At 44.3% G+C, this 26,901-nt stretch overlaps 1 protein-coding gene and 1 long non-coding RNA gene across 20 annotated transcripts in view; one reads left to right on the top strand and one right to left on the bottom strand.

Moving 5' to 3' along the window:
* Window positions 1–2,235: 2,235 nt before the first annotated feature.
* LOC103673806 lies at window positions 2,236–6,060 on the bottom strand. 2 transcript variants are annotated; one of them, XR_571468.2, is made up of 3 exons: window positions 5,947–6,060; window positions 2,623–2,943; window positions 2,236–2,392 (listed from the first exon to the last, which is right to left on the bottom strand). It is a non-coding gene; the product is annotated as an uncharacterized LOC103673806 (long non-coding RNA). The 2 variants fall into 2 exon arrangements; XR_005835581.1 differs by lacking the exon at window positions 5,947–6,060 and adding an exon at window positions 4,468–4,797.
* Window positions 6,061–6,177: 117 nt separating this feature from the next.
* Window positions 6,178–26,901, top strand: part of LOC103673804 (nuclear receptor coactivator 5-like) — a 67,045-nt gene continuing 46,321 nt past the window's right edge. For 2 of the 18 annotated variants that reach the window (XM_040633271.1, XM_008702649.2), the window contains exons 1-3: window positions 19,963–20,215; window positions 20,625–20,678; window positions 22,616–22,677. In XM_040633271.1, coding sequence (XP_040489205.1) covers window positions 20,121–20,215; window positions 20,625–20,678; window positions 22,616–22,677 — 211 coding nt within the window. In that variant the 5' untranslated portion in view covers window positions 19,963–20,120. Of the gene's footprint in view, window positions 6,353–19,520; window positions 19,594–19,962; window positions 20,216–20,624; window positions 20,883–22,615; window positions 22,678–26,901 lie in introns of those variants that run through there. The other 16 variants (XM_008702641.2, XM_040633270.1, XM_008702643.2 and 13 more) reach the window with 11 other exon arrangements.

Here is a 26,901-nt window from a genome sequence, read left to right as displayed (position 1 = left end):
GTGATTTCATTTCCTTCGGATAAATACCCAGAAGTGGAACTGCTAGATCACATGGTCGTTCTATTTATTTTTTAAAGATTTTAAAATTTATTTGAGTGAGGGAGAATGAAGGGGGATGGGGCACAGGGAGAGAGATAATCCCAAGCAGATTCCCTGCTGAGCACAGAGCCCAGTGTGGGGCTTGGTCCCATGACCCCAAGGTCATGAATAGAGCTGAAATCAAGAGTTGGATGCTCAACAGACTGAGCCACTAGGTGCCCCTGCTAGTTCTATTTCCAGTGTTTTTTTTATTTTTAAAGTAAGCTCTACACACTATGTAAGGCATGAACTCATGATCCCAAGAGTTGCATGGTCTACCAACTGAGCCAGCCAGGTCCCCCCACCCCCTTTTCTTAAGATTTTATTTATTTGAGAGAGAGACAGACATAGATAGAGCACGAGCAAGGAGGAGAGGGAGAAGCAGGCTCGGTGCCGAGCTGTGAGCCTGATGTAGGGCTTGATCCCAGGACCCCAGGATAGTGACCCAAACCGAAAGCAAATGCTTAACCAACTGAGCCACCCAGGTGCCCCTAGGTCCCCTATTTTTAATTTAAAAAATGTGTATATATTTTATTTATTTATTTTAGAGAGAAAGAATAGGAGTGGGGAGAAGGTAAGTGGCAGAGAGGGAGGGAGAGGGAAAGGGACAGAATCCCAAGCAGACTCCCTGCAAAGCTCAGAGTCCAACTTTCTCTCAGGGCTTGATCCCAATACCCTGAGATCATGACCTGAGTGGAAGCCCATAGTTGGAAGCCCGACTGACTGAGACATCCAGACACCCCTCTGGGTTTTTTATTTTTATTTTTAATTTTTTAAAAAATTTATTCATTTGAGAGAGGGAGAGAGAAGGAGAGAGACAGAGCACCAGCAGGGGGAAGAGGCAGAAGGAGAGGGAGAAGCAGACTCCCCACTGAGCTGGGAGCCTGACACTGGGCTCGATTCCAGGACCTGGAGACCATGTCCCAAGCTGAAGGCAGACACTTAACCATCTGAGCCACCCAGGTGCCCCTTATTTTTAATATTTGAGGAACCTCCATGTCATCTTCCATAGGGGCTTCACCAATTTGCATTCCCACCAGTAGTGCATATAGTTCCATTTTCCCCACATCTTTACTTGCTGTTTCCTGCCTTTTGATACTAGCCATTCTCACAGATGTGAGATGATATTTCATTGTGGTTTTGATTTGTATTACCCGGATGAGTGATGTGAAGCATCTTCTCATATACCTGTTGGCCATCTGTATGTCTCTTTGGAAAAATGTGTATTCAGATCCTCTATTTTTATTCTTATTTTCAATTTTTTAAAAGATTTTATTCATTTCTTTGAGAGAGAGAGAGAACACAAGCCGGGAGGAGGGGCAGAGGGAGAGAGAGAAGTAGACCCCCCCCACCCCCATTGAGCAGGGAGCCTGATGACTTGGGGGCTGATTGCAGGACCCTGGGATCACGACCTGAGCTGAAGGCAGATTCCAACCAACCAACTGAGCCACCCAGGCACCCCCCTTTACCTATTTTAAAAAATATTTATTTAAGCAATTTTTACACCCAGCATGGGGCCCTAACTCATGATTCTGAGATCGAGTCGCAGTCACATGCCCTGCATGCTCTTCCGACTGAGCCGGCCAGGTGCCCCGCTCTGCTTGCCTTTTTTTTTTTAATTAAGTTGTTTCCATGCCCATGATGGAGCCCAACGTGGGGTTTGAACTCACAACCCTGAAATCATGACCTGAGCTGAGATCAAGAGTTGGATGCTTAACTGACTGAGCCACCCAGGCACCCCTCTATCTACTTTTTAACCAGATTTTTTTTTCCATTGAGTATTCTGAGTTCTTTATATGTTTTGAATATTAACTCCTTATCAGATATATGATTTGCAAATATTTTCTCCACTCCATAGGTTGCCTTTCCATTTTGGTGATGTTTTTCTTTGCCATACAGAAGCTTTTTAGTTTGATGTAGCCCCACTTGTTTCTTTTGGCTTTTGTTGCCTTTGCTTTTGGGATCAACTCCCAAAAAATCATTGCCAAGACTGAGGTCAAGGACCTTACTCCTTATGTTTTCTTCTAGGAGTTTTATGGTTTCAATCTTAACATTCAAACCTTTAATCCATTTTGAGTTGATTTTTGCGTGGTGTAAAATAGTGGTCCAGTTTCATTCTTTCACGTGTGGCTGTCCAGTTTCCCCAACACCATTTCACGAAGAGGCTCTTCTTTCCCCATTGTACATTCTTGGTTCCTTTGTCATAAATTAATTGATGATATATGCATGGGTTTATTTCTGGGCTCTATTCTGCTAGCTCTTCATTTATTTAGATCTTCCTTACAAGATCCTTCAATAATGATTTGTCTTTTCTCTGTAAGGTAGATTTAAGAGAGGGTTTTAAAAAATGTAAATTAGATCTTCTGCCTTCCCTGGTTGTAACTTGATTATGGCTTTCTGTTGCCCTTGAAATAAAGCCCAAGTTTTTTACCTAAATACATACAACCTGGCCCCGTCTCTTTCTTCAGTTTTATCTTATAAAACTGGCACCCTCACCCAGAACTGGCCAGTGTCACGGGCTTCTGTTCTGTTCCTCTTGCTTACCTCAAGGAAGTTGCAGTAGTCAATGTTTCCCCTCTGCTTGGAAGGCTGCTCATTGCCCCTACTCTCCACCTGCTGCCTGGCTAGGATCCAGCTCAAATCTCTACTTCATACAGACCTTTTTTGAACATTGTACTCAAAATCATTCAATTATGCCCTTTCATGGCCAGAGAGCGTGCCCTGTTGTTTTTCTTTCCAACTCTGTCGTCTTTAGCAGTTGCTTGGTTCATTTGTCTGTCTGTCTGTCTGATGTCTGGTTTCTTGAGCAGCCTGCAAGCTCCCTGAGAGACCTGGGCTCCTCGGCTCACCGCGGCACCTGGTACACTGTTTACGACATAATACACACTCAGTAAATGTTTGTCAAAGGACCAAAGGACAGAAGAAAGGAAAGGAGAGAGGGTCTTCTATCCTCTAGCTTGGAAAGCCGAAACAAGGCCAAATAAGGGGTGCCGGGGGTAAAAGTGGGCTGGGTTTCAAGAAGGTGGTAGAGAGGGCGCCTGACCCGCTCAGGGCGTGGCACATGTGACTCTCGATTGTGGGGTCCTGAGTTCGAGCCCCACGTTGGGTGTAGAGTTTACTTAAAAAAAAAGGTAGCGGAGTATAGGCCTTGATGGTTATAGGTTTTATTTATTTATTCATTTTTAAAGATTTTATTTATTCATTTGAGAGAGAGACAGAGAGAGCACACAAGCAGGGGGAGAGGCAGAGGGAGAGGGGGAAGCAGGCTCCCTGCTGAGCCAGCCAGGAGCCTGATGTGGGGCTCGATCCCAGGACCTGGAGATCATGACCCGAGCTGAAGGCAGATGCACACCATGTGAGCCACCCAGGTGCCCCTGGTTATAGGTTTTATTTTTTTTTTATTATTTTTTTTTTAAAGAAAAGGCTTTTTCTTCTTCTTCTTTTTTTTTTTTAAGATTTTATTCATTTATTCGACAGAGATAGAGACAGCCAGCGAGAGAGGGAACACAAGCAGGGGGAGTGGGAGAGGAAGAAGCAGGCTCATAGAGGAAGAGCCTGATGTGGGGCTCGATCCCATAACGCCGGGATCACGCCCTGAGCCGAAGGCAGACGCTTAACCGCTGCGCCACCCAGGCGCCCCTATAGGTTTTATTTTTTATTTAAAGATTTTATTTATTTATTTGACAGAGGGAGAGCGCGCACAAGTAGGGGGAGCAGCAGGCAGAGGGAGAGGGAGAAGCAGGCTCCCTGCTGAGCAAGGAGCCCAATGTGGGGCTCGATCCCAGGACCCTGAGATCATGACCTGAGCTGAAGGCAGAGCTTAACCGACTGAGCGACCCAGGCGCCCCTTGGTATAGGTTTTAAAAATCACGTCATTTATGCAATACAGAATACATTATAGTTGTTAAAGCTTCAAATGATACAGAAATATAAGGAATATACATTTAAGTTTCTTTTCACCACCCCCTCTTCAAACCCACGCCCCATCTCCAGGGTAACCACTGTTTATTGCTAGTTTGGTAAGTATCTTTATAGATCTTTTCTATCTACTTGTACATTTTTGCATATATACCAAATACATTTATACACATACAGATTTATTTTTCTTTTTTACAATCAGGGATAGAATCATCCTTCACTAGTTGTTGGGTGAAATGCTTTCTTCATTTAAAAATATGATATGGAAATCTTTCCATTTCAGTTCAGATAGATGTTTAACCAGCTCCCAATTGGTGGACATTTCGTCTGTTGAAATAGCTCGCTATTATAAACAGGGCTCAAGTGAATGTGCATTGTATTAGTCAGGGTTCCCTAGTCAGGGTTCCCCAGAGAAACAGAACCAATGAAATATGCATACAGACAGAGATTTCTTTTAGGGAATTGGCTCACGTGATTGTGGAGGCTGGCAAGTCCAAATTCTGCAGGGCAGGCGGTCAGGCAGGAGATCCAGGGAAGATGTGGCAGTAAGTCTGAAGGCCACCTGCTAGCGTTACTCCCTCCTGCTCAGGGAAAGCCAGGCTTTTTGTTTTATTCTGACCTTCCGCTGTAGGTATGGTGGAGGCCCCTCACATTGTGGAGGGCGTTTTGCTTTACTCAAAGCCCGCCAATTTTATTTATTTATTTTTAAAAGATTTTATTTATTTCAGACAGAGAGAGAGCATGAGCGGGTGGGCAGGGAGGGGCAGAGGGAGAGGGAGAAGCAGACTCCCCACTGAGCAGGGAGCCTGACATGGGGCCCGATCCCAGGACCCTGGGATCACCACCCGAGCCGTAGGCAGATGCTTAACCGACTGAGCCACCCAGGTGCCCCAAAAAGCCCACCAATTTTTTTTTTTTTAAAGATTTTATTTATTTATTTGACACAGAGCAGGAGTAGGGGGAGCAGCAAGCAGAGGGAGAGGGAGAGGGAGAAGCAGGCTCCTTGCTGAACGGGGAGCCCATCGTGGGGCTCGATCCCAGGACTCTGGGATCATGACCTGAGCCAAAGGCAGACACTTAACTGACTGAGCCACCCAGGTGCCCCAAAAGCCCACCAATTTAAATGTTAATCTCATGTTTGATCAAGTATTTGGGTACCTTGGTCCAGTCAAGTTGACACGGAATATTAACTGTCACATTCATGAACATATGTCATATATGTGTGTATATTTATACATATAAATATACATATATATCTTTATATATATCTCATAAATTTTTAAGAGGGGGGAGGGGCAGAGGGAGAACCTTAAGCGGCCTCCATGCCCAGCGCATGAGCCCCGCGTGGGGCTCAGTTTCATGACCCCGAGATCATGACCTGAGCTGAAATCAAGAGTTGGGTGCATAACCAACTAAGCCACCCAGGCGCCCTGCCCCTTTTTCTTTTTTTTTTCTTTTAAAGATTTTATTTATTTACTTGAGAGAAAGAGAGAGACGGCCAGCGAGAGAAGGAACACAAGCAGGGGGAGTGGGAGAGGAAGAAGCAGGCTGCCAGCGGAGGAGCCTGATGTGAGGCTCGATCCCAGGACTCCAGGATCACGCCCTGAGCCGAAGGCAGACGCCCAATGACTGAGCCACCCAGGTGCCCCCCTTTTTCTTTTTTGTCAAAGATTTTAAGTAATCCTGACACCCCACGTGGGGCTGGAACTCAGAACCCCCAGATCAAGAGTCACACGTTCTAGAGCCTGAGCCAGCCAGGTGCCCTCATACAAACTTCTACATGAATTAGATTCCTAGCAACGTAATTGCTGTTTCAAGGAATACGAACCAATCTAATGCTGATAGGTAGGTACTTCCTGCCACGTTAAGCTCCTAAGAAGTTACGGACTAAGCGATTGAAAGGAATCCCTTCGAAGTGCCCCCCATTCCCCCCTGCCCCTCCATACTCACAGGCAAAACTCCCAGGTGTCTGCACTGGGCCCTAACTCTTTGTTTTTCTAGGTGGCGGTGCCCTACATTCTCGGGGAAGTAGGCCCCAACTACAAAACATATTCTCTAGCCTGACCGCAACCCACATCCTGGACAGAGCCCCTTGAAAACCTGCCACCTCCCGGTCTCCCCTGCCAGGAATTGAGCTCCCTCCCCACACCCCCCACTGAGGGTGCAGCTGCAACCCTCTCACACCTTAAAAACCCAGCCTGACGGGAATTGGGGCTGACATTTCTCTCCACATCTGGCCGTCTCCTCCCTTGGAGAGTGAATAAACTGTCCTGCTTGTCGCTCTCTCTGCAGTTCTTTGCCACCCGCGTCACCAGCCAACCTAACAGATGCAGGCCCTCTCCAGTAGTATTGGAGGGTGAGTTCGGGCATGTGTGAGTCTGGTCCAGGGAAAATCACCTGGAGTATGTGTTCCTCCAAATCTCTGCCTTTTCTGCTTTGTCTGCTCTTCAGCTGAGCCAGCCAGGTGCCCTGATTACTATCTCTTATCACTTTTTACTGTGAGAGTCTAAAAAAGAAAGTTCATAGTAAAGAGGATGGACATGGGTCTGATTAGTCTGCTCTTATTATGCTCCAGACAATTTTATTCCTGGTGAGAACTCTCTTCCTGGCTTGCAGACAGTTGCTTTATCTCTCTGTCCTCACATGGCCTTTCTCTGGTGTGTGTGTGTGTGTGTGTGTGTGTGTGCGTGTGTGTGTGCACGCATGCACGTGTGCAGCACTAAGCAGAAGATGGGTGGGTGGGGGCTAGGAGAGAGAGGGCGAGCTCTCTGATATCTCTTCTTATAAGGACACTAATCCTATAGGATCAGGGCCTCACCCTATGACCTCATTTAACGTAGTTACCTTCTTTCATGCCCCATCTCCAAATACAGCTACAATGGGGATTAGGCTTCATATATGAATTGGCCAGGACAAAGGGAGCACATTCAGCCCCCAGCACACATTGGAATATCATTCAGCCTTAAAATCGAAGAAAATTCTGACACATGCTACAATATGGATGAATCTTAAAGATATTATTCTAAGTGAAATCAGCCAGTGATGAAAAGATAAATACTGTATGATTGCACTTAAATGAAATGCTTGGAGTATCAAATCCATACAGACAGAAAGTGGAATGGTGGTTGTCAGATGCTGCAGGGACAGGGGGAAATGGGGTCTTAGTGTTTAATGGGTACAGAGTTTCAGCTTTAGGAGAAGAAAAGTGTTCCGGGTGGTGGTGATGGTTGCACAACGGTGTGAATGGGCTTCACGGGCCAGAACTGTATACTTAAAATCTGTCGTACATTTTACATTATGTGTACTTTACTGTAATTAAAAATAATAATTAAAAAACCCATATTAAAAGCGTATAGATTCCCTTGTATTCAAAGTGCTGGAGGAATAGAAGGTTAAACTTATAAAAAGAAAAAAAAAAAGCCTTTCAGATGAATTTGAAATAGTTCTACGAACATTTAGTTCAAGACTTTGAGATGTGTATCAATTTTTTTTTAAAGATTTTCTATTTTATTTATTATTATTTTTTAGAGATTTATTTATTTTAGGGGGTGGTAGAAGGAGAGTCCTAAGCAGACTCTGCGCTGAGCACGGAGCCCAACGCGGGGCTCAATCTTAGGACCCCGAGATCACTACCAGGGCCAAAACCAAGAGTTGGACTCCTGTGCCACTCAGGTGCCCCTTTCAGATTTTATTTTATTTTTTAAAAGATTTTATTTATTTATTTGACAGAGAGAGAGCACAAGCAGGGGGAGCAGCAGGCAGAGGGAGAGGGAGAAGTAGACACCCCATAGGGAGCCCGATGCGGGGCTCGATCCCAGGACCCCAGGATCATGATCTGAGCTGAAGGCAGATACTTAACCCACTGAGCCACCCAGGCATCCCAAGATTTTATTTTTAAATGATCTCTGTATCCAACGTGGGACTCGAACTTGAAACCCAGAGATCAAGAGTCACAAGCTCAAACTGACTGAGCCAGCCAGGCACCCCTAGATCTGTATCATTTGGTTCATATGTTGGTTAGGTGCTTGGCTGCAAATATTGGATGGAAAAGTTACAGTAAAAAAGCCCTGTTGTCTTAAAAAATGAAATGGTCAGTGATTTTAGTAGCCAGAATGGGTTTATTTGGGGAATAAGTAAGGGAACTGTGATTCAGGACAAACAAAGCAAAAACCATAAGCTAGCCCAATAAATAAAGGAGAGATATGTTATTTTATGGAGAAGAAGGGGGAAGTTGGGAAGAGTATTTTGAGTGAAATTCATTGGAGAAACCCAAAAGTTCAGGGGAATGACGGTTCCTCATTGGTTGAATTGCTGGGGGAGTCCATTTCCTGTGGGAGAGGCAGTGCACATCTTTTTCCTTTGGTGGTTGATGATTCTTTCCTATAATTGACACTGAGTGTATGACTCCGCCTTCTGACCTCCTGAATTTATTTTGGGGGAGGGGGGGTCCCTTTTTTTTTTTTTTAAGATTTTTTATTTATTTATTTGATGGAGAGAGAGACAGCCAGTGAGAGAGGGAACACAAGCAGGGGGAGTGGGAGAGGAAGAAGCAGGCTCCCAGCGGAGGAGCCTGACGTGGGGCCTGATTCCAGCACGCCGGGACCACGCCCTGAGCTGAAGGTAGACGCCTAATGACTGCGCCATCTAGGCGCCCCGGGAGGGGAGTCCCTTTATTAATTTTCATATTTCCTCCTTTTGATCCAGATCTTTCTCTGAAAGCATCACCGATCAAGAGTCATGTGTTCTTAATTCACTGGCCTTTTGTCTTTGGTGCCAGGAAGGGCCTTTTTGGGTGTTATGTCCCATGCTGGAGGGCAGTCGTGCAGGTTAGAAACTTACTGTCACCCAGGACGCCTGTGTGGCTCGGTTCGTTGAGCGGCTGCCTTGGGCTCAGGGTATGATCCCAGCGTCCTGGGATCAAGACCCGCTTTGGGCTCCTTGCTCAGTGGGGAGCCTGTTGCTCCCCCTGCTTGTGTGCTCACTCGCTCGCTCTCTTTCAAATAAATAAATAAAATCCTTAAAAAAAAAAAAAAAAGAAACCTGTTACCTTTGTGCAACAAGGAGGGATAGGAGGGAGAAGTCAGGCACTTACCATGTATTGTCCGTATTTATCAAGACCGTAAGCATTGGAGATAATCTTCTCGGGCACATCATTTTTACAAAAGTTTGACAGACAATAAGCACAGAATTAAACGTAACATGACAATTCCAAATCCTGTGATGGTTCTAAGCCAGGACCCAGTGGCTGAAGGTAACCAACTGAAAATCTTTCAGACACTTTCCCTGACTTAGAGGAGAAAAGTTCTCCCTCTGAGTCTGGGCAAACCCTAAGTCATCTGTGCCTCCTGGAAGTCCCTGTTGAAAGCAGCCACGGAGGCGGAACAGTGGGCACTGTAGGAGCACATCAAGAGGAGAGCGTGTAGCAAGCTACAGTGCAGGCATAAACAAGCAAGAGCTGACGAACTTTTTGCAAAACATCAGCGCTTCAAAGACATTTTAACAGTATTGTTAGCTCAAAACAACTGGAATCAAAGGTCTTATCAATAATCCAGCCAGGAAAGTTGTAAATTTAGAAATCGTGAATTTGGATAAGAACCTGGAATCAGGAAGCGCCTGGGTTGTTCAGGCAGTTAAGTGTCTTGCCTTTGGCTCAGGTCATGATCTCGAGGTCCTGGAATCAAGCCCTGTGTCTGGCTCCATGCTTAGTGGGGAGTCTGCTTCTCTCCTTCTCCCTCTGCCCCTCACCCTCCCCTCCTGCTCTCTCTGTTTCCATCAAATGAATAAATAAAATCTTAAAAAAAAAAAAAAGAACCCAGAATCAGCTGATAGTCCAGTTGAAAAAGCAGACTTTTTTGAATCCTGAACCTCGTAACCAGCCTGGTCTGGACGTTTTGGGAAAACTTACTGTCAGATGTCATCTCACCAGATGTCTTTTTTTTGGGGGGGGAGCGAGATTTTATTTTTTTCAAGTAATCTCTACACTCCACATGGGGCTCAAACCCAAAAACCCGAGATTAAGAGTTGCACAGTCCACTGACTGAGCCAGCTGGGGCCCATCATCAGATGTCTTTAATTCTGGGAAATCTTGACTTTTAGGTCACCAGATGGTGTGCAGGTCCAGTCAGGATCTGGTGCTTGCTTTAAATGTGTCATGCAAATCCCAGAGTCTAGTTCCTGGAATTTGGTGACATAGGATTGGTTAGCAGTACCTGATGGGGCCTTTCCAGTGAGGTTGAAGAGAGTCTTTTGGAGATGTCTTTTTAATAGATAAAAATCTTCAGGTTGCAAGGTCTGATGCTTTAAGATCTCCATCTTCTGAGCACGCACTGTAAAAAGATTGCTCTACCAAAGCTTTTTTTTTTTAAAGTGGGCTCCATGACCCTGAGATCAAAAGTTGCATGCTCTAGGGGTGCCTGGGTGGCTCAGTTGGTTAAGCATCCGACTCTTGATCTCTGCTCAGGTCTTGATCTCAGGGGCATGAGTTCAAGCCCTGCATTGGGCTCCATGCCGGGCGTGAAGCCTACTAAAAAAAAAAAAAGTTTCATGCTCTACCAACTGAGCCAGCCAGGCACCCCAGCATGGTTATTTTTAATAGAAGCAATTAGGCCTTCACGCTATTGAAGTCTATTATATCAGCTGTGGCTCAAAGGAGGCAGGGACCAAATGCTTTGGGTGTCCTATGACTATCTCAAAGGATGAGACTCAGTGAGTTCCAAAAAAGGTGGATTTGAGATTTAGAAGGACCAACAGCAGTGCTTTTGGCCAAAGGTTTTTTTTTTTGTTTTTTTTTTTTAAGATTTTGTGTATTTATTTGAGAGAGAGAGCACGCATGAGTTAGGGGAGGGGCAGAGGGAGAAGCAGACTCCCACTGAGCGGGGAGCTGAAGATGGGACTTGCTTGATCCTGGGACTCCGGGACCATGACCAGAGCCAAAGGCTGATGCTTAACCAACTGAGCCACGCAGGTGCCCCAAAAAGTATTTGGAGGATTTCTACAAATTTTGCCAATTGAATCTTAGTGGTGCCATTAGTGCATTCAAGTGGACTGGAGGATTAAGGGTGGCATGCACAATGAAAGAGTTGTAAAACTGGCCGAATAGCCCAGATTTATTGGAGCACCTGATGGATAAAATGGGTTTGCTGATAACGATGAAGTGCAAGAAGGGTTCCCCAGGTAAGGATAATCTTCTTTAACAGGATTTTAGCCACAGAAGAAGCAGTTGCCCATTTACAGGTGAAAGCTTTAGACCAGTGAGAAAACATACAAACCATGACTGAAACATACTTATATCCATGAGATGGGAGGAGCTGTATGAAATTGATTCGCCAGACCTCGAATGGGCCATTGGCAGTTCAAAGTGTCTGGGTGCAACTGAGCAGGTTTCCTTGGATTGGACTTCGGACAGGTGGGATAAGAGAGGGAGGCACTTTTTGCAGCCTCATTAATATTTCTCCACCATTATGGGTTCAGGAATGCTATCATATTTTCAGTAGACCAGTGGTTTAATGAGCATACAGCAGTAAGTAGTGGGAATTTTAGAAACTCTGAAAGGGCTAGAACAGTATTTGGTCCAAAACCAGAGTCCTCTCTTTTTATTGAACCAATATTTATTAGATTTCCAATATTGTTTTTCCTTTTCTGGGGCCAATTGTTGAGTGTCTTTTGTCAATTTTTTCAAATTGTCATTTGAGAGACCATCCCTCTGGACCATGACGGAGGTTTGACTATTGGTTTCCTTGAGAGCAGAATTTTGGCTGGAAATAATCAGTGAGGTGGTTTCCTCTGGCCTCCAGGGAGTTGAGTCTGGAACACCATGGACAGTTAATAGCCGGGGCAGCTGTCGAAATTATGGCATCTAATAAATTTTGGATCTAGGAACCATTTTTTTTTTTAAGATTTTATTTCTTTATTTGACAGAGAGAGACAGCCAGGGAGAGAGGGAACACAAGCAGGGGGAGTGGGAGAGGAAGCAGCAGGCTCCCAGCGGAGGAGCCCCATGTGGGGCTCGATCCCAGGACCCTGGGATCACACCCTGAGCTGAAGGCAGACGCTTAACGACTGAGCCTCTCAGGCACCCCTAGGAACCATTTTAAATTTCATTCCCATTAGAGGTAAGGAAACCTCACTGTTTCCATGCCATTCCCAGGTCATGAGCTACCCCAAAGGGATATCAACTATCGGTATAAATGTCTGCGGTTTTACTTTTGTCTGAGGTACAAGCCTGAGTAAAGGCGTATCGCAGTCCATTGGGTGAAGTAGCCAAAGGCAAATGTATTGCCTCAGTGACATCAGACAGAGTTGCAATGGTATGCCCAGCACAAGAGTTAGCATTTTCATCCTTTAAGTAAGACCCATCAGGGGGCACCTGGCTGGCTCAGTCAGTGAAGCATGCAACTCTTGATCCCAGGGTTGTGAGTTCGAGCCCCATGTTGGGTGTAGGGATTAATTAAAAAAAAAAAAATCTTAAACAAAAAAGACCCATCAGTAACCCATGGAAAATCTGCAGTGACTAGAGGAGTTTTCTATAAATTGTCATGGGGAGGCAAAAGGTGATCAGTCAGTGTTAAGCAGTCATGAGGGGTCTCATCTGTGAGGGCCGGGAGTAGAATAGAATAGCAGGGTGAAGGGTATTGCTGCAAGAAGAGTTATAGGAGGAGGAGTTAGTGAGAAGATGTCATGGGAGGTGAGGTGATTGGCTGCAAAGTGTTGAGTGACAAGAATTCAAGAGGGCTGGGGGCGCCTGGGTTGCACAGAGGTTAAGCGTCTGCCTTCGGCTCAGGGCGTGATCCCGGCGTTATGGGATCGAGCCCCACATCAGGCTCCTCCGCTATGAGCCTGCTTCTTCCTCTCCCACTCCCCCTGCTTGTGTTCCCCCTCTCGCTGGCTGTCTCTATCTCTGTCAGATAAATAAATAAAATCTTAAAAAAAAAAAAAAGAATTCAAGAGGGCTTCTGCTGCAGGAGGCACAAGGATGGTTAAGAAGGTCCTGTGGCAATTTCTTCAGTCACCTTAACTAATAGGGCAGTGGCAGGAATGGTTCTAAGGCAAGGGAGATGTTCCTAAGCCCCAGGGTCCAGTTGTTTGGCCATAATGCCTTATGGATTGATGATGGTCTCCGCGTTTTGGGGTGAGCACTCCAAGGGCATGACCTTCCCTCTCACATATAAAAAGAAAATAGGAGCTAATAGGATGGCCAAGGGCAGGGGGCTTTATTTAGGCTTTTCTTTAAAGTCCCAAAAGCTATGTCATCCCGATCTTTCTAAATAATAGGGTCAGGTTTATTGTTTCTTAGTAAAGCACATAGAAGTTGAACCATAAGAAAAGTTTGGAATCCAGTTTTGACAGTAGCCAGCTGGTCCAAGAGAACCTAATTAGCCCTCAGTTTTAGGTTTGAGGAAGTTCGGGATGCCGTGAAATCTACCTGGTTCCAAATGTAACCCTTTGTCTGAGATCAGGTGCCCTAAGTATCAAACCTGAGTTTGAGCAAACTGCAATTTTTCTTTGGAGTCTTGATGTACTTTTAAGGCCATTTTTTTTAATATATTATTTTTTAAAGATTTGTTTATTTATTTATTTATTTTTAAAAAGATTTTATTTATTTATTTGACAGAGATAGAGACAGCCAGCGAGAGAGGGAACACAAGCAAGGGGAGTGGGAGAGGAAGAAGCAGGCTCATAGCGGAGGAGCCTGATGGGGGGCTCGATCCCACAACGCCGGGATCACGCCCTGAGCCGAAGGCAGACGCCTAACCACTGTGCCACCCAGGCGCCCCTAAAGATTTGTTTATTTTAGAGAGAGAGAGTGAGAACATGAGCAGGGGGAGGAGCAGAGGGAGAGGGAGAGAAGCAGACTCCCCACTGAGCGTGGAGCCCTTTGCAGGGCTCGATCCCAGCACCCTGAGATCATGACCTGAGCTGAAATCAAGAGTCGGATGCTTAACCAACTGAGCCTCCCGGGCACCCTAAAGCCAAAAGTTTTAACAGGTGGACTGTCCTCCTGTGAAGAGGTTTGAAAAGTGGAGCAGAGAAGCAGTCTATGCATTGTACAAAGTAGAGGCTGCAGAAAACTTTATATCATGCAAATTAGCTTGAAAGGTTTGTGAAAAGGAAGGGCTCTGAAACCTTGAGCCATCACTGTGCAGATGTATTGCTGTTCTTCCCAGCTGAAAACAAAAAGAGATCGACTATACTTATCAACTGGAATACTAAAAAAATGCCCCGTGTCATGTGATCAACGACAGCAGAAATTTTGCTTTTGTGGCAATGGATATCAGTAGCAGATGGGAGGTGCCAAGGGATAACAATGTTATTTATTATTCGGAAGTCTTGGACAAAACATCATTCTCAGTTATTGGGTTTTCTCACGGGTAAAACGGGTGTTACAAGGGATGGTCGCGGGGAATAATGAGGCCCTGAATCTTGTAATCCTCTATTATGGGAATGATACCTTGAAGAACTTCTTTATTTATAGAGTATTGACTAGTTCTGGGGAGAGGTTTTGAGTGATCTATGGGAGATGCGCTGGGGATTCTGCCAATATCCATTGAAGATGTTGCCCGTCGAGAGGATGGTAGCTTATCCAGTTAAGGGCACAGGATCAGTGTCCCCCACTCAAGTATAGTGCTGTCAGAGATAGAGCAAATAAAAGATGTCGAAGCGTCCTTTAATTCATCTAGTTGGCTATTTTGATCACCACTGTCAATTTCTAGAATTATTTCCCCCTTTCGGGAGAAATTCCAGCATGATATTTTTCTAAGAAATCTCTGTCCAATAAAAATAGGGGGAGAGGAACTTAAGGAGAAAAGGGTGGGTATCTTAAGGGGCCTAAACAAAACGGAATAAGTTCAGAAACAGGAACCTGTTGCGGATTATTAGAGACCCCCACTATTTGAGCCATTTTAGTACTCAGAGGCAGGGCCTGCTTTATAGCAGTGGGGTTGAGCACTGCCTGTGTAGCTCTGGTGTCAGTAAGGACAGAGAGAGATTCATTCCCAATCTGGAGAGTGTTTCCTTCAAGCTGAGTAGAAGGGAGGATTGGGAAGATCCTCGATAGTTCCTCGGAACCCCATCATCGGGAATTAGGAGGCCATTGGAAAGGCTGGCTGGAGGGCTGAAGGTGCCCTAAGTTGGTAACAATCTTTTTTCCAATGTTCTGGCTCCTTGCAGTAACAGCAGAGACCATGAGGTTTTGGGTTTTGTTTAGGGGCCTTCATTTGTCGGTGTTCAAAATTTAAGAATTTTAGTGGTCTTTCTTTTTGGTGACTCACCTAGCATGCAGGTGAGCTGGTTTGCCAAATTAATTCAATCTGGAGCAGACGCAGTTTCCCATTCAATCTTGTCCTTTCTTATTATTTTTTAAAGGTTTGATTTATTTATTTGAGACAGAGAGAAAGCACAAGCAAGAGGAGGAAGAGGGAGAAGCAGATTTCCCGCTGAGCAGGGAGCCTGATGTGGGGCTCATCCCCAGGACTCTGGGATCATGACCCAGGGTCATAAACCGGTTCCTCAGATTTTTGTGTGCAAGCCTGAATTTTGTTCTAGTCAACAGGCTTAGAGAAAGCTGCTGCAATTGCTCGGGGGAGGATTTCAGCATGTGTTTTTAGTATTTTGCCAAAAGTTAGGGGTTTGTTTTTCTAAATCCTGTTCGGCATGCTGCCATGGGCAACTTTCATTCAGTGTTTGGCTTGCTGTCACCAGCAAGCATGTGGGCTAAGTGATAGAAATCTGAGAAACCAGGTTGGTAAGTTTGAATAACTATGTTAAATTCTTCAGCAAACCTATGGGGGTCCTCAGTCACTTTAGGAAACTCTTTCTATGGCTCACAATCCGGCTTTAGTCCAGGGAACATAAGAAATTCGGGATTTATTTGGTCCCCCGGAAACCTTTTTGTCTTTTTCTAATTGTTTGTTTGCCTCACTTCGTCTAGAAATTGTATTCTGCAGAGAGGCGATTTTAGCTTCCTGATAACGTTTGGAAGCTTCAAAATACCAATCGAAATAGGCATCCCATTCAGCTTTGACAACTGTAAAGCCATGCCTGTCCAATTAGGTTTTGAGAAAAGTAAGTCCGGGGAGATTGAAAGTTTCCTATAATGGGCATTGGTGTTTGAAATTATTTTTGGTTAAGTCGGTCCATTTAGTTAGAAAATAGTTTCTATTTATTTATTTTTTAAAAGATTTTATTTATTTGAGAGAGAGAGAGAGAGAGCAAGCAGTGGGGAGGGGCAGAGAGAGAGGGAAGCAGACTCCCTGCTGAGCATGGAGCGGGATGCGGGGATCGGTCCCAGGACCCTGGGATCATGACCTGAGCTGAAGGTAGATGCTTAACTGACTGAGCCACCCAGGCGCCCCAAAGATTTTATTTCTTAACTTGAGAGAGAGAGAGAGAGCACGAGCGCAGGGTGGGAGGAGCTAGAAGGACAAGCAGACTCCCTGCTGAGCAGAGTCTTGATCCGGGACCCTGGGATCATGACCCGAGCCAAAGGCAGACACCCAACTGACCTAGCCCCCCAGGCATCCCTTGTTTTAACTATTTTTAAGTGTACAATTCTGATGAATTAAGTACATTCACATAGTTGTGTAACCATGACCACCACCATCTCCAAAATACTTTCATCTTGCGAAACTAAAACTGTACCCATTCAACACTAACTTCCCCTCCCTCCAGTTCCTGGTGACCACCATTCTACTTTCTGTCTCCATGATTTTGACTTTTAAGTACCTAATGTCAGTGGCATCAAATGGTATTTTGCCCTTCTGTGAATACCTGATTTCACTTAACATTTGGTTCTCAGGGCTCATCCAGGTTGTCATGGGTGTGTCAGAATGTGTCAGCATTTCCTTCCCTTTGAAGGCTGAAAAATATTCCATGGTATGTATCTATCACATTTTGTTACCCATTCATTACCTTTTGACAATTGGACTGCCATCTGAAGATTCTTAGCTTCCTCTAGAAGCAAACAGCATAAGAAAAACAGCTACTCCAAGGACATCAGACCGAGCAGATGAAATGAAGAGTACTTTCCAAATTCTGAATCAAACTCTCACCATATCTTTCTGGTTTTGCTCTTTAGATCTTCTTAGGCTTATTCTGGTCATGCTGCTCTTCACTCTCTGCCCATTTACCTTTACGTGAAGATGGAAAGAATTGCTTTCACATTAACCTTTTTTTTAGGTTTATCATTTTTTTTCTGGGTATATTATAGCTGGTTACAAATGGCTCATTCAATATCCAGTCCTTAGAGAAAACTGATCACTATGCATATTTCCATTTTGCTTTGTATGCTGGTCACTTTCCAATATTCCCCATTTCCTAGCCAAAACAGGTAAAACACCTTTTTGGAGACAAAAACAGGGGGGAATATGACTTTTTTGAAAGTCGATACAGTCATAGACCTAAAGAACACCAGCCTAATTCATTTTATGATGTGGTTTGTTGAAAAGGAAAATGTATTTGGGAAGACGGGACCCAACCTTGAGACCCAAGGTTGGCACTAGAGAGTGCAAGAGAAGTTATATTTAGGTTTCCCTGACAGGAAGAAAGTTCATTTATTTCATTTTTTAATTTTTAAAAAAGATTTTGCTTATTTATTTGAGAGAGGACACAAGCAAGGGGAGGGGGAGAAGGAGAGGGAGAAGCAGACTCCTTGCTGAACAGGTAGACAGCCCAACATGAAGCTCGATTCCATGACCCTTGCATGACCTGAGCCGAAGGCAGATGCTTAACTGACTGAGCCACACAGGTGCCCCCAGAAGGAAAGTTTAATTGGCAATGATCAGCCAATCCATGTGCCCTGCCTCTCCTATATCCCTGTTCTCTCTTTAGCTCAGAAGAAGGAACTCCTTATTTTCTAAATAATCCAAATGTGGAGGAATTTTTTTTTTTAAGATTTTATTTTTTCAGTAATCTCTTCATCTAGCATGGGGCTTGAACTCACAACCCCAAGATCAAGCGTCACATATTCTACCCACTGAGCCAGGCAGGCGCCCTCAAATGTGGAGGATTTAAGTTGGTCACATTCTTTGATATTCCTTACATCAAGAGATGGGGTCTGTTCCCCTTTCCTTGATTCTGGGTGCTCTTTGCTATTGCTTTGACCTGTAGAGTACAGCAGAAATGATTAAGATAAAGCTATAAACCAATAAATAATTGTTTGGCTTAGGAATTTGTTCAAACCTATTTTTCTGGACAGTTTGCAGAATGGGCTCTCACACTGGGAATCCCATTGGGATTGCTCATCCGGGATAACAAGTTGCCTGTCAAATAGCAGTTTACTTACTGAGACTTGCTTTAAGATCCTTGCCTTGCTGTGTTCACTAATCCTAAAATTTATGTCAAGACATTTGCCCAATCTCAAACAATCCCTGTTTTTAAGAATAATTCAAAATTTATAATTTATTTAGTACATAAATATCAAGGAAATTACATTTAACATTTCTTTAAAACTAGGAGAATGGGGGGCGCCTGGGTGGCGCAGTCGTTAAGCGTCTGCCTTCGGCTCACGGTGTGATCCCAGCGTTCTGGGATCGAGTCCCACATCGGGCTCCTCCGCTGGGAGCCTGCTTCTTCCTCTCCCACTCCCCCTGCTGTGTTCCCTCTCTCGCTGGCTGTCTCTCTGTCAAATAAATAAATAAAATCTTAAAAAAAAAAAAAAAAAAAGAAACCTAGGAGAATGGGGTGCCTGGGTGGCTCAGTCAGTTATGCGTCTGCCTTCGGCTCAGGTCCTGATCCCCGGGTCTTGGGGATCAAGTCGCACGTCTGGCTCCCTGCTCGGCGGAGAGTCTGCTTCTCCCTCTCCCTCTGCCCCTCCTCCCTGCTCATGTTCTCTCTCTCTCTCAAATAAATAAATAAAAATTAAAAAAATTAAATTAGGAGGTTGATTTTCATTAAAGCTGTATTATTATGGGGCGCCTGCATGGCCCGTTGGTTGGGCGACCAACTCTTGGTCTCTGCTCAGGTCTTGATCTCAGAGTTGTGAGTTTGAGTCCCACATTGGGCTCTGTGCTGGGTGTGGAACCTACTTTAAAAAAAAAGGCGGTGCGTCTGAGTGGCTCAGTTGGTTAAGCACCCGACTGCAGCTCAGGTCATGATCCCAGGGTCCTGGCATCCAGCCCCATATTGGGCTCCTTGCTCAGTGGGGAGCATGCTTCTCCCTCTCCCTCTGCCTGCAGCTCCCCCCGCTTGTGCTCTTTCTCTCTCTCTCTCTGAAATAAATAAATACAATCTTTTTTTAAAAAAAAAAAGCCTATCTGACTAAAGAGGAAGTTCTATAGCCTTTTAAACTCAATCATTGCTAGCCAATAAACTAAAGGAAATAAAAATGTCCTTCTAAAATTCAGTCTTTCCACCTACTTTGTAACATCTTTCTTGCTTGTTAGGTCTTAGGGACTCCCAGGCACTTCTTGTCTTGAAAGACCTGCTTGAGCTACCTGAGCCCAGACCCCAACCCTACACATTTCCTTTCCTTGTCCCCCTATTCTGAGATACTACTGAGATTGTCAAGGTAGCATTCTTCATTACTGCAGGAAGTCTAACAAAGTTAGTTGTGCTTGGTCACAAGTTTTCCGGTTGTCATTTGAGGAGCTGCCAAACTACAAGGTAAGTGTTGCTTTGTGAAACTAGAGTTTTAGTTTAATGGGTGTGTGTATGTGCGTAGGTGTACTGGAAAGGGATTTAAATGTGTTGCATCTGTGGGTGGGGGTAACAGAGTTGGAAAGCCACTCATTTGTTGTCCTCTTCTAGAACGTAAGCTGATGGGCACAGGAATTTTGTCTTCGCTGCTTTATTCCCAGTGAGCCGTTTCTGGCACACATTTAAGTGTTTTGCTTGCTTTTTGTTTTTTTGTTTTGTTTTGTTTTTTGTTTTTTTTAAAGATTTTATTTATTTATGTGACAGAGAGACAGCCAGCGAGAGAGGGAACACCGCAGGGGAGTGGGAGAGGAAGCAGCAGACTCCTAGCGGAGGAGCCTGATGTGGGACTCGATTCCGGGATGCCGGGATCACATCCTGAGCCTAAGGCAGACGCTTAACAACTGAGCCACCCAGGCGCCCCTGCTTTTTGTGTTTTTGCACACATACTGGTTAAATGTAAGAATGAGTTAAAGAACGACGGTGTGATTGAAAACATGAAAGGCAAAGTAAAGGCGAGGGAGGGAAGGGCAAGGAGTGACGCGCAAGGAAGGGGAAGAGGAAAAGGAACGAAAAAGAAAGCAACAGTCGGGTAAGAAGACAGGGTGTGCGCCTGCGCCTCCCAGCCCGCAGGGGCGCTGTGGGCGGCCTGCGGGTGTGGTGGGCGGGGCCTGCTGGGGGCGGGGGGTGCAGGCGCGCGGGGCTACGTGGGAGTGGAGAGGCTTGAGGAAAGGCCCGGGACGCTGCCTGAGAGAACCCTGGAAGAACGCCTTGGTCAGGCCAGGTAAGTGTCCTGGCCTCGCCTCCCTGCAGCCCCTGCACCCCTCACCACCTCACGGCTGGAGAGCTTGGGGAGGCTGAGGGTGGCCGGAGCCTGAGAACCTGCGTTCTGGCTCCTTGGGGGCCTCAGTTTCCCCATTTGAGAAGCGGGCAGGTGGGCCGGACGTGCTACCTTGGGATGAACCGGGAAGCCCCAGCAGCCTCTCCTGCCTCCTTTACAGCCTTCCTGGCCATCCTCTTGCCTTCCCGCCATGGCGTGTCTTCGTCACCTGCAGGTCGGTGCTCTGTGGCTCAGCTCTGCCCCGGCCTCCCTTTACCTCCTCGGGAGAGTCTTGCTAATGTGCCTTGGCCGTCTCCAGTTCCTTCTTTCCTCCAATATTTACCGAGGCAGCGGATTTGGTGATGACACCAGGCTTCTGGAGTCAGACCCGTGTGTGAATGTGGGTGGACTGCTGACGAGCTGTGTGTCCCTGGGCAAGGTACCTTACCTCTCTATGCCCACTTTTCTCATCCCCCCCAAATGGGGTAATTATAGAACTTACCTTACAGAATCTTTTGATGGCTAAATGAGTTAATATGGATAAAGGTTTAGAACAGATATATTCTCCTGTTGGACCATTGCCAAAGTACCTCCGCTTCCCTGCCTGTTAACCACATGGTTGTAATTTTGCTTCAGTGATTATTTAATAACTGTTTTGACTGTTTAATGTTTGATTAATTATCCCCAGGAGGGCAAGACCGTGCTCTTATCTGCTCACCCTGTATCCCGTGCGCCAAGCTCCATGCCTGAGTCGGGGAGTCTGAGGCCAGGGTTGGCTAGGCTTGGGAGTATAGGGGTGATCAAGAGGGTTGTGCCCTGTGATTGAAAGAGGCTTTTGAGCGAGTATGGCATGGTTGGGACTTCTCTGGGGAGTTCAGTGACTGGGAAAAAATCAGTTAACGTCAGTATTACTCTTGAAAGAAGGGTGCCTGGCTGGCTCAGTGGGAGAAGTATGAGACTCTTGACCTTGGGGGTCTTGAGTTGGAGCTCCTCTTTGGGTGTAGAGATTAGTTAAATAAATAAACTAAAAAAAATATATACAGCTCTTGAAGGAATTGAATCTTGAAAGTTCCAAACTGAGATTTATGGTTTTGTTTTGCTTTTGGTCATCTTTGTATTTCAGCTTTGCCCCAGTCCCAGGGGCAGTGGGGGCCAAGAGGCTCTCTGTTTTGCCATGGCTCTGCCATGATGGAGAAATGAGAGCAGACAAGAGGCTGATTGCAATTCAGTGTTGGCTTTCTAATTCTGCCCTTAGTTAAGTGTTGAGAATGCTTTTGCATTTGGGTGGGTAACCACTAGTTTCTAGGGTGAGGTTTTATTTTGCTAGTTTCCATGACAGGCTGACCTGTGGGGTGACCCTGTTCTCAAGCTCGTGGTGGAAAAATTTATTTTCTCCTTACACATTTGTAAATTGACAACTAAAGTATATATTTTTAAAATTATACTTCTAAGGAGTTGCAAAGGATATCATGACCATCCTATCCTGTGGTTTTCATATGCATATTTTAATCCTATTTTGAGTAAAATCCAGGAATTGTAGATTTCACTGATTTAGTTTATGGAAGTTGTGTGGCAAAGCACCTATCTGGCCAAATTGACCCTCACTGTCCAACCCAGAAGTCTGAGTTCACTTTTTAAAAACAGCTTATTGAGTTATATAATTTATATACCACATAATTCACTTGTTTTAAATTTAATGATTTTTAGTAAATTTACATAATACCATTACCACAGTCAATTTTAGAGCATTTTTGTGACACCAGAAAGATGCCCCACACATTTTTAGTCACTTCACATTCCGCCCTGGGCAACCGGTGATCTTTCTGTTTCTATGAATTCACATTTTCTGGATATTTCATATAAATGGAATCATAATTATATTTGTTGGTTTGTAAGCTCCTTCGGAGCTTCTGGGTGTAATCTGAAACTGGTGGAGGGCAGAGAGAGACCAAAGAAAGAAGCAAGCCACTCCAGATTGGTAGGTGTCAGGTATAATAAGTAAAGGAACTTAAATAGAAGATGTGTCTTGGGTGGCTGCAAGATAAGTAGACTCTGCACCCTCCTGCCCAATCTGAACAGTTTCTATAGAGATCTTACTTAACCTGCGTTCAGTCATGTGTACTGTCCAGATGGTCTCAACGCCACATCACTATCTCAAAGCTTTGTCCTTAGGTCAGCCTCTGGGAGTGGGAATGGCAAGCTGGATGCACAGTCCAAGGACAGGGAATGGGGAGGTAAGGAGCCTCCAATTTCTGGGAGCCTGCTCATAGGTCAGGTGGTGGTCATGTCCTCTCAGTGACCTCCTCCACCCATAATATGTAGCCTTTGTGTGACCGGCTTTCACTTTAGCGTACTGGTTTTGAGATTCATCCATGTTCTAGCATATCTGAGTACTTAATTCTTTTTTATTGCTGAATAGTATTTCATGGTATGGATATCCCACATTTTTTTTCTTTTTACCTGTTCACCAGTTGATGGACTTTTGAATTGTTTTCATCTTTTGGTTATTGTGAATAATGCTTCTATGAACATTCACACACAAGTCTGTGTGTGGACATGTGTTTCATTTTTCTTGGGTAGGTGGGTTGAATTGCTGTTTATGTTTAACTTTTTAAGAACCTGCTAAACTACTTTCCAAAGTGGCTGTGCCATTTTACATTCCCACCAGCAATGTATGAGGGTTCCAGTTTCTTCACATCTCACCAACACTTGTCCTTTTGATTATACCCATCCCAGTAAGTATGAAGTGCTATCTCATTGTGGTTTAAAAAACAAAACAAAACAAAACCAAGAATATAGTCAGTGGTGTTGCAATACGGCTGTATGGTGACAGACGGTAGCTACACTTGTGCTGAGCCCAGCAGAATGTATAGACCTGTGAGTCACTAGTCACTGTGTGGCTTACCTGAAACTAATGTAGTGTGTCATCTATACGTCAATTAAAAAAACTGTGGTAAAACACACATGACAAAATTGCTATCTTAACCATTTTTTAAAAAAGACATTCGTTTATTTTTAGAGAGAGAGAGAAAGAGTGCATGCATGGGGGGAGGGAGAGAGAATCTCAAACAGACTCCCTGCCGAGCATGGAGCCCCACACGGCGCTCTGAACCAAAATCAAGAGGCAGACACTCAACTGACTGAGCCACCCAGGTGCTTCCATCTTAACTGCTTTTGTGTATCCAGTTAAGTGGTGTTAAGTATATTCACCTTATTATGCAACCAATCTCCAGGACTTTTTGCAAAACTGAAACTCCTTGTACATTGAACAACTTCCTATTCTCCCTCCTCCTAACCTCAGGCAACCACCATTCTGCTTTCTGTTTCTATGTATTTGACTACTCTAGATACCTCATGTAAGTGGATTCATACAGTATTTGCCCTTTTGTAACTGGGTTTTTCCATCTAGTATAATGTCCTCAAGATTCATACGTGGTGTAGCATGTGTCAGAATTTCCTTCCTTTTTAAGACTGAATAATATTCCACTGTGTGTATATACCACATTTTGTTTATTCACTCTTCCACTGATGGACGCTTGGATTGCTTGCACCTTTTGACTATTGTGTGTGAATATGGGTGTACAAACATCTCTGGAGACCTTGCTTTCAGTTCTTTTGGGTATATACCCAGAAGTGGAATTACTGAATGATATGGTAATTCTGTTTTTAATTGTTTGAGGAAGTGCCATTCTGTTTTCTATAGTGGCTGCACCATTTTACATGCCTACCAGTGTGCAATTCCTCCACACCTTTACCAGCATTTCTTATTTTCTGTTTTTTGATGGTGGTCATCCTTATGGATGTGATATCATTGTAGTTTTGATTTGCACTTTCCTGATGACTGATGTTGAGCACCTTTTCATGTATTTTGTGCCATGTGTACATCTTCTTTGAAGAAATGTCTACTCAAATCCTTTGCCCATTTTAGGGGCACCTGGGTAGTTCAGTTGGTTGAGTGTCCAACTCTTGGTTTTGGCTCAGGTCATGATCTCAGGATCTTGGGATTGACCCCCTAGTCGGGCTCCATGCTCAGGGTGGAGTCTGCTTGTCTCTTTCCCTCTGCTCCTCCCCCTTCTTGTTCTTTCTCTCTCTCTCAAACAAATAAATAAATAAAATAAAATTAAATTAAAAAAAAAAACAACAAGAACAAATCATTTGCCCATTTTAAAATTGGGTTATTTTTCTTTTTATGATTGAATTGTAAGAGTGCAAGTACAAGTTCTTTATCAGCTATAAGATTTACAAGTATTTTTTTAATGGTGTCTTTTCAAGTACAAAATTTTAAAGTTTTGATAAAATTAGCTTGTCAATGTTTTTAAGCTTTTTTTTTTTTTTTTTAAGACAGCAAAAGTCGGAGGGCAGAGGCAGAGGTCAAGGGAGAGAGAGAATCAAGCAGGCTCCACGCTGAGCACAGAGCCTGACATGGGACTTGATCTCACAACCCTGAAATCATGACCTGAGCTGAAATCTAAAGTCGGACGCTTAACCAACTAAGCCACCCAGGCCCACCTCCCCCCAACTTGTCAATTTTTTAATGCTTGTGCTTTTGGTGCAATATCCCAAGAAATCTTTCTCTAACCCAAGTAAGAGTTTAATACTTTTGACTCTTTCATTTAGGTCAGCAATCCATTTTTAGTTGATTATTGGTTATGGTGTAATCAAACATGATTAAAAAAATCAACCATCTCTAGGTTGAACATTCCACTCTTCCAGGATGGGCAGTGCTTAGAGCCATGCTGGGAATTGGATGAAATAAGTCTCTTTTCCCTTCAGTATCTCTTATTGAAATTGTTTGCATTCTTCTGCCTTCTACACTTAATCTCATTCTGAAGTTTTTACACTGGGGTAATACACTGGATCAAGTGAGATTCTGGGTGTTGGGCAGTTGGTCTTTCTTTTGTGCAGTGGGATATGGTGATTGAGTGAGAAGAGAAGGACGTTACAGGCCTTTCCTCAGCCTGTTAGATCAAGTCCATGTGGGAAGGAGCACTTATGGAATCAGGGGGCCTGAAATTATGTTCGGAGTATCCATCATGCTCATGCTCACGGTCCCCACAGAATGTCTTCCTATCCCCAGGTCCATGTACCCAATTTGAAGACTGCTGTTTAAAATTCATGTCAAGTGTTGGCACGGTTGGGGAGAAATTGAAACCCTCATGTATTGCTGGTGAAAATGTAAAATAATATAGCATATGTGGCAAATAGTCTGGCAGTTCCTCAAAAAGTTAAACATAATTACTGTTATCACCTAGCAATTCCACTCCTAAGTGTGTACCCAAGAGAACTGAATATGTGTTCACACAAAAATCTGTTACACAAATGTTCATAGCAGCATTGTTCATAATAGCCAACAAGTGGAAATAACCTGAATGACCATCGGCTGGTTAATGGATGAACATGTGGTCTATCCATACAGTGGAATAGCATTTAGCCATAAAGAGGAACAAATACTGATGCATCCCACAACATCCCAAAGCATGCTAAATGAAAGAAGCCATAGACATAAAAGAGGACATTCCATTTATATAATCAGATGTCTGAAATACGTAATTCCAAAGAGACTGGAAGTACATGATTGGTTGCCAGAGGCTGGGAGGAGGAGAGCATAGAGAGTGACTGCTGCTGGAATTCTTTTTGGTGGAGGGGCAGTGATGAGGATGTTCTGGAATTACGCAAGTGGCGATGGTTGTACAACTTTGTGAATGTACTAAAAAACACCATAAAATTTAACTTTAAAAGGGTGAATTTTATGGTGTGTGAATTATGTCATTTAAAATAATGGAGGGGTGTCTGGGTGGCATAGTCATTTGAGCAGCTGATTCTTAATCTCAGCATTGTGGGGTCAAGCCCCATGTCAGGCTCCATGCTCCACGTGGAGTCTGCTTGAAATTCTCTCGCTGCCCCTCCCCCCCCCACCTCTCAAATAAATAAATCTTTAAAAAAAATAATGGAAAAGTTCCTTATTTTGGTGCTTCTTTTTCCTCCTTATTTTAATGCTTTGTTCTCCCTTTTAGTCATAGACATCTCAGCATCTTTTCAGAGGTAGGCAATGCACAAATCAATTCGTTAAGGAAAAGAAAACTATCCTTGCTGGCCCCAAATCCGGCCTTGGACAGTGTGTTTTGTGGTGGTTTGCCTTTGCCATGTCCCCTTATCAAGCATCACATGATTACAAGGGAAGACAGGACACCAAAGTGGAACTGAAATCAGTGAAATAAAGTTTGTTTCATTACAGCTTGCCACTGTACATTTTAGTTCATATTTACCTCTTTTCCTTTTCTCTAATCCGTGAGCCTTTTTGCCAGTGCTCCCTGCATCTTCCCTAGATGTTGTGTTGACTTAGACTTTTTCTTTAGCAGAGAAATAGAGTTGGGAGGGTATCTCAGGGTTGTGATTAGCTGGTCTTCATCGTTGTGTTTGATTGAAAAATTGATATGACTGGAGGTTGGAAGCAAGCA

Source organism: Ursus maritimus, unplaced genomic scaffold, assembly GCF_017311325.1.
Source record: "Ursus maritimus isolate PB19 unplaced genomic scaffold, ASM1731132v1 scaffold_19, whole genome shotgun sequence".
NCBI classification, from domain to species: domain Eukaryota; kingdom Metazoa; phylum Chordata; class Mammalia; order Carnivora; family Ursidae; genus Ursus; species Ursus maritimus.
The sequence above is the reverse complement of the archived record's forward strand: the minus strand, read 5'-3'. Positions and strand labels throughout refer to the sequence as shown.